Below are 7919 nucleotides of genomic sequence, written 5' to 3' on the forward strand. Positions count from 1 at the left end.
CATGGCAAACCACAGCTGGTAAAAAGTTGGCAACCACAGCTTGCACCGTAGGCTCTCAACCCGTCTTCCTTACGTTTTAGTTCCATACTCAAAAGCTCAATCGCATATATTGAAACCTTTCTGAGAATATATGCAAGCATGGGCTGATTCTTGTGGTGCGTCATCACTTTTCGGAGGCTTGTTTCAAAGCTACTTCTAATCTCGGCGTATTGTTTATCAACAACATGATCAACATACAGTACAAGTTTATCCAGTGTGTTGCGATGACTTGGAAAGTGACTTTTTAATGTTGCATGCATGCTCTCAACCCTGTTGGTCGTAGTCTGGTGAAAGTTGATAGTTTGGTTAATCCAGCAAGATACAAACTTTTCACGGTACGGATCCAACCAGGATTTCTTCAAATAATCAAAAACCTCTAAAATTAAAAAACGTAAATAGTCAGTTTTTGTTATTATATAAAATTTGAACATAATTATGTAAGAAATACTCACGTTCACGGTCAGCTTCTTTCAGCTGTGCTTCAAGGTTTTCCAAGTTATACCTGTATATTTCCTCGGTCGTAGACTCGCACAATGTCCAAAATGTACGTACGAATTCTTTCCACTCCTTGTCAGAGAATTTCTTCTTGCTGTTCTTATTAATATTTTGTTGAATATGGAACCGACAAAGATACTTATGCGCTTTTGGAAAAACTTGTTCACACGCGTTCATTAGCGCAAAATCCCTGTCTGTTAAAATCACACGCGGTTCCATACATCCTGCCAGCATAGACTTGATCCTCTGCAACACCCATAGGTAGTTCTCTGACTTCTCAGCGGAAATTACCGCACAAGCAGCCGTAAACGATTTGTTTGTCGACGTCATGCCTACGACCTGAACAAATGGCAGGTTGTACATGTTCGTTTTGTATGTGGCGTCAATCAATAGCACATGCGGGAAGGCACACCACATAGTGAATGATTTTTCGTGAACAAAGAAGACGTCTTCAACTTCATTCGATATCTCATTCGTGCGCATGTAATAAGTGTAATTTTTTCGATAAGAATGTTTTCAAGTTTTTGCATCGGAGACTTACCGACATTTTTTTCGGCGTTGATCTTCTGAACAGCGTTGTGTATATCTTTCGGAATAAGCTTTCTAGCCGGATTGTTTTTTGTCAGCGTTCGCCAGATACTTTGGTTGCGAATATCTTGCTCTGCCAGCTCCTTAACCAGTTTTATGTCCTCCGAAGAAAGCCTTCTCGCATACGCGTGACCCTCAAAGTTTTCAATAGGAGTGTGGTTATGCTTCGCCTTCGTCACCTCGATCCTCCAAACACTTCCGGATGATTCCGAAAACCCGATCATCTCGAACGGGCAACCTATTTTCTTGCTACCCGTTTTCCTCTGTGTAGCTACACTCTTATGCTCCCCACCAAAAGTACATTGAAACCAAATCTTGTAATTCTCTCCTCTTTTATTCGACCTCTTAGTCACAATAAGGTAACCATTGTCTTTTGCCGTGTCTTGTACCCAACGCACCAACTCTTTACGTGACGAAAAGGTCTGCGTTGTATCAAACGAAAATGTAACCGGGTAACAACCTTCCTCGTCAACAGACACATCCTCCGGCACACCATCGTCACCGAGGTTCGAATAGACTTGATGTTCAAAGCTCTGTTCACAACCGTAACTCTGGTTTGGATAACACTCCTGCTGTACAAAGCTTTGCTCGCCACCGTAACCGAAATTCGAATAACCTTGTTGACAACCGTAACTGTCGTTTGGATAACACTCCTGCTGTACAAAGCTATAGTCGCCACCGTAACCGAAATTCGAATAACCTTGTTGTGCGTAAGGGTCCTCCACAGGGGTATTCAAATCCAGCTGCACCGTGTTATCACGATAACGAATGCCAGATACAACCTCTGTCTCCCTCAAGTTGGACGACACCGGTTTCTCAAACGAGTCAGAAATAGCGGTCCCCTCGTAAGAATCAGGAACAACTGACTCGTCAGAATATTGACCGAAAAGATAGTTACTGAACCACGACATCGTTTTTTCAAAAAATGTAACTAATAGAGCAAAGAAGATCGACAAAAAACAATCGGAGTTATGAATCTCGAGTCTGGCCAGTGATTTAAAGGCAGAATTTGGGGTCGAAGCGCCGCGCTATGGCCAAAGCGCGGCGCTTAGGGTTCACGGGGCGACTGAAACCTCGTATCACCTTTATGTCTGTCAGTCAGTTGAAACCTCGTATCAACTTTTGTCGCCCTAAACGTCCCGCTTTGGCCATAGCGCGGCGCTTAGGGGTGTGAAAATTATTTTGGCCGTGTGTGATTAGCATGATCCTTTTCAAAAGGCATATTCAAGTGTGAGTTCCAGTGAGTCTCCCTGACTTCCTTGTCGGTGAAGCAATCGGAAGAACCCTTATCCCAAACCCATGGGCGGCGATACAGCTTCCGTTGTAAATTCCACCATCGATGATGACATATCCACCGCTTTATGGTACGAATTTCCATTCTAGAAACATGAACTGAATTCTGTATAAATTTATCTTTTGTTGCAGGCCTGCGGGAGAATCTTACTATACAATCTTGGAAACCGAAGCAAATCAAAAGCATGTTTACCAACAGTTGCTTAAGAACTACGATCATTTGAATGATCGACTCCAAAACATGGACGCTGCTAAAACTAAAGTTTTGAGGTATTATTTGGTTGAGACATTTATTCAATTGCTACCCTTAACCAGTTCAAAATTTATTTCAGTTTGTTAACTGCTTGGCTCGTTATAATTGACCTGACCTGGCTCAGGCTCAGGCTCAGGCTCAGCTCATCCACAAACAAGCTGTAACCATGAAACCTAAATGACTGTGCACACATATATTACTTAATTAGAATTATCAAAATATTGAATCTGCAAGATGAAATAATATTATGATCTGAGAAATCATCCAGAGAATCATTCTCAATGGAAATGGACTTTTACTATGATTGTATACTTTTATGTATCAGTATTATTTAAAATGATAGACAAATGCTTACACGATTTTCTAGTGTTATTTCAAATTGGTTTTGTATTATAACGCTTCTCTTGGTTTGGATTGCGTCACTTTTTTATATAAATCGTATAAACATTTATATCTAATGTTTGAATGCGTATATTGAATGCGTATTTTAGTAATTTCGTTATCACTTGGTGTTTATGTATTAAAAAACCTTTTGCATACCCTGTGTGAGAGATTTATGTGTATTTCCAGCTATACACCTGGATCATGGATTGAAAACGTAGGTGGCATGACCATGAGTGACTACAATGTGCCAGAAACGACTACAATTCTATTGATCGGCCTGAAAGGATCTGGGAAAAGTAGTCTCGTGAACAGGATTTCACGGGTGTTTGAAGATGATAAGTTTGCACCAGAAAGAGCCCAAGTTTCATGTACTCTTTTAGTTAATAATTCTAAGTGTGCTTACAGTATTTCCCATGATTGGTATGAATTTAATCATCTTTATTGTTTCAGATAATTCATCCGTGCGGGGCGGAACTAGCTTTCTACAGGAGTACATGATACCAAGAAACTCAACGTCTTTCTGTTTCTACGACACTAGTGGATTTTCCAATAATTTAACGGAAAATTTAGAGATGATTAAGCAATGGATGACAAAAGGCGTCCGTCATGGAGAATCGATGAAAAGGTTGATTCTCTTAACTTGTGTGCAAATTCGTACGCAAATACTTATTAAAAATGATTTATTTATGTTAGTGCATCGGATGGTTCAAGTCAACGGGGCAGAATGAAGTGTAAAAACGGCCAAGATAAGCACCTGACTTATGAAAGAAGGAGAGTTGATTTTGTTATATTTGTGGTAAACGGGCTCTCGGTTTTGAAATGTATGGAGAACAGTGGAGTAGACACACAATACATTCATACAGTTACTGAAGTTTTCAGTTCACCGTTTTTGTCTTTTAAAGGTACTTAACACACATGTTCTAAGCTTCTTTTATTTGGATATCTTCAACAACTTCTATGATCAATGTTTCAGATCATAAACCTGTTATCGCGATTACACATGGAGATCTACTTTCAATCTCTGAACGTGCGCGTGTTGGCGTTTATCTAGGACATCTACTTGGTGTTCATCCAAGCAAACAAACATTCGATGTTCCAGGTTATTCATCCGATGTCCTTTTAGCTGTCGTTTCCGTCAGTGTTCTAGCTTGAGAATGAGTTGACTTTTCAATGTTTTTGTCCTAGCAGATAACTGTGAACCGACAACTGAGTTGACTATCATTGACTTGGTGCGCTATGCTCTTGAGCATGCCGATAGGAATCTTCCCTGCAAATCCAGACTCGCAATCAGCAAGGCAAGATTCTGCAATAATAATAGCAGTATTTTTTGTTTCACTTGCACGTGCAACTGGTTTTTATGTGTTTTTTACTTCAGCAATGATGCTGACTAGATGGGAAAACTGAGCAAGTCGGGTAACGGGCCAAACGGATAATTGTAAAATACAGGTTGAAGCAGGCTGGGTCAATTTGGGCCGACCGATGAACTAAGTAGTTAATGCGGTAAAATATTGGATATCGGTCAAAGGACCGATATTTGAGATATCGGTTATCGCGGTGGGATATCGGTAATTTTAATATCATGCTAATTTTATATATATCAATTTAACAATTGTAACAAGTAAGGACTGACTAAGACTAAAACACTAACATTTAACAGTAACAACTAACAATTAAGACTTAAAACACTAATAGCAGCAATAAGAAGAACAATGAACGGTAGAAATAAGAAGAATGGTACTGATATCGGGAAAATTGGTGATTTATCGATCAGATATCGGTCCTATATCGGTCAAATATCGGATAATATCGCTGATATTATCGGTACCGATATTCTGACCAATATTTTGTACCGCTATCTCGGCAGAGGACCGATAACCGATATATCACTGATATATCGGTTGATATATCGGGATATTAACTACATAGCCGATGAAGCCATTCATCCATTTTTTTTAAATTTTCATGTGATAAATATGATTACAAAAGCTGTATCATCACAAAAATAGTCCATCCTTTGTATGATATGAAATCTAGGAGCTTCTTATAACGTTGACTGACCTGTTGCCTTTTTATCTAAATCCTTTGGTTCAACTGTTTGACCAATTAGAGATAAAACATAACCAAATTGACCCACTATATACATTGCAGGGTTCTACTATTCAACTATGGACACATTTGCTACTACTATTAGTCATAGGATTGTTAATGTTTACAGCCCATTTTCATGGATTCCGTTCTCTGAAACTTAATCCTGAACCAAGCCTCGAAATAAAGAAAGTTATGGAATTTGATCAAGAAATCATTCCCAAACCAGACCCGAATATAAAGGAAGTTACAGAACTTGATACAGAGGCTGTTTCTGTACCAAACGTGGAAATAATGAAAGCTGCGGAATCTGATCAAGAAGTTGTTCCCGAACCAGACCCGGAAATAGAGAAAGCTATGGAATCTGATCAAGGGGGTGTTCCCAAAACAGACCCGGAAATAACGAAAGCTACGGAATTCGATCGAGAAATTGTTCCTGAATTGGACCTGGAAATAAAGAAAGTTACGGAATTTGATCAAGAAATTGTTCCTGAACATATCCTGGCAATGAAGAAAGTTAGCCCAGTAAGTATTCCTAAACCAACCAAGAAAATAAAGAAAGGTGACCCAGAAAAGAGACTTGGAAAAAACAAGAAATTGAAGAAAGTTCGTGTTCCTGAACCGATGCTGGAAATAGACTGGAAAACAATTCGACACATTTGGTAAGCATAGGCTTGTTGGCCATACTGGTTCCACCATGACAAGCAGGTGTGTGTGTATAAATAAGTCTCCACGCTTTTTGGAATCCATATGAAAAACCGTCTTGAAAACATGTAAATATGTAAATAATGAATGGGTGTGTTTAAACGTACCCCTCCCTTTTTTTCCTGAACATACCCTTATGGCCCGATGTGAGAAGAAAAATGGTTTTAATGGTAGGCTCTCCACCCCCAAGTTAGACGACCCTCATGATTAATATCATGTGTTAGATAGTTTAGCGAGTCGGTTAGGGTTAGTATTAGTTAACTCGCTTAGTAAGTCAAATTAGTCAAGTGCGTGCGTGTTCAGCCCAAACACCTACTTAATAGAAACCGTGAGTTCAGATCCTCGGATATGAGTCGAAGTTCCTCGGATATTCATCTGTTTCAGATTTTCATCTGTTTGATCAAACATGACTATAAATCACAAGGTAATGAGTTCATTCAAGTTTATTGATGCTTCGGACTTTGAGCAACATGCCCGTTTCTTTAGAACTCACAGAAGTTTTTGCGAATTTTTTTCCGATGGTGTCATTTTATTTCGCTACTTGAATTTATAGGGTCAAAATTTTCGGGTCGCATTGAATCACATTATAGGGTCGGGTTGAATCACATTATGGTGTCATTATAGGCTCCCCACATTAATCAGAATCAATTGTATGTACCCAGAGTTGGTTTAATACGAAGTTTGGTTAAAACTGAAAGATGACAAAAGTAAGAGTCGTCTATATTAGTTCTTGGTAAATAAATTTAGAGTTATATTATTAGTTTGAATAATTGTTTTAGCTTTTTTTTTTTTTTTTTTTTTTTTTTTTGAGAATAGCAAACGGGACTTTATTCCAATCAAAACCAAAAACTCCCAACCAGGAACTGAGAGCCAACGATTACAGATATAGCAATTACATTATAACTATTACATAATAAAATTGAAATCCCACCATGTTTTTTTTTTTTTTGGTAAAAGGTTATACCCCGGTGATTTTATTACTATAAACCAAATCAGAAACAAGTAGATTGGCAGAGTACCAATCTAGTTCAATAGTGTGACATGCCACACTAAAGTAAACAAGCTATAAAGCAGACAATGAACGAAAAACACCTAACTTCTATACATCACAAACACTAGCAAGCGATAATATTTAGGGGGAAATTGGCCTGTAATAATCTCACCTAGACCTTATTGGCCATTAATAATCCCACCTCAGAATATTCCTCCCACCAGTCCCACCTTTCACCTATTTTTCCTACAATGGTCCCTGGTGGGGGGAATATTCTGAGGTGGGATTATTAATGGCCAATAAGGTCTAGGTGAGATTATTACAGGCCAATTCCCCATATTTAGGTGTTGTCAAAATCATTCAGCGATGATATCCTCCATGTCTTCAAAAGTCTTGAAACGTGGTCATTTAAGTTTTACTTGAACTTATTTGAGCCAAGACACCCAAAGTAATTCCCAAGCTTTATGCTACTCGTATGAAATGTATCCTCCCGTGGACTAGGTTTAGTCTGGATGTTACCCTGCGTATGAGCTGAACTCGAAGTGCTAGGCCGAGAAGTCGGCTCCTTAATAACCAGATTACCTTGTTTTTTTAAAATCTTGTTTTTTACCGTACTGGATTTGACTCAAAAATGGTTTAATCAAGTGTATCGGGCGGTTCAACCGAATGTACCGGGCGGTTAAACCGTTCTACCAAACGGTTCCACTGGTACAACTGGCCGGTTTAAACCGGTTTTTAAAACATTGCTTGTGCCTGCTTAGCAGCTTTTGTTGCTTCTTCCTACTTACCAACTCTTCAGTGCCGATCGTGGGATTAGACGGTCTTTTTATTTATTTACTTTATTTAGGTTAAAACAATTGAAATAATTAATTTGTTCACTAATTTGAAACTTAAAAATAAAAGTAAGACACGGGCCTTCAATGGTTTAATGTGTACAATATATTAGATGGAATTATCTAATATATACTAGGTTATGGACCTTTGTATTGCACGAATTAAATAACAAAAATATCTAAAGTAAGTATAATATGATAGATTTCAAATAAAATGCTTAAAAGTTAAAACCATCGATATCTTTCATTTCTT

At 38.5% G+C, this 7919-nt stretch overlaps 1 protein-coding gene across 1 annotated transcript; it reads left to right on the forward strand.

Annotated features, from left to right (window-relative positions):
• Window positions 1-2325: 2325 nt before the first annotated feature.
• LOC110868147 lies at window positions 2326-5971 on the forward strand. Its single transcript, XM_022117238.2, has 8 exons — window positions 2326-2486; window positions 2548-2685; window positions 3239-3420; window positions 3503-3677; window positions 3746-3954; window positions 4026-4151; window positions 4241-4347; window positions 5201-5971. Exons 1-8 carry the CDS (start codon window positions 2422-2424, stop codon window positions 5801-5803), a joined length of 1605 nt encoding a protein of 534 aa, XP_021972930.1. The 5' UTR covers window positions 2326-2421; the 3' UTR covers window positions 5804-5971.
• The last annotated feature ends 1948 nt before the right edge of the window (window positions 5972-7919 follow it).

The sequence above is a fragment of the Helianthus annuus genome, chromosome 7, assembly GCF_002127325.2.
Source record: "Helianthus annuus cultivar XRQ/B chromosome 7, HanXRQr2.0-SUNRISE, whole genome shotgun sequence".
Lineage (NCBI taxonomy): Eukaryota > Viridiplantae > Streptophyta > Magnoliopsida > Asterales > Asteraceae > Helianthus > Helianthus annuus.

Bases quoted from the DNA above. Each gene is read 5' to 3' on its own strand.
- LOC110868147 (XM_022117238.2), top strand. From the start codon at position 2,422: ATGGGCGGCGATACAGCTTCCGTTGTAAATTCCACCATCGATGATGAC. The intron at 3,678-3,745 runs GTTGATTCTCTT...TATTTATGTTAG, and splicing joins CATGGAGAATCGATGAAAAG to TGCATCGGATGGTTCAAGTC. The intron at 4,348-5,200 runs GCAAGATTCTGC...TATACATTGCAG, and splicing joins CCAGACTCGCAATCAGCAAG to GGTTCTACTATTCAACTATG.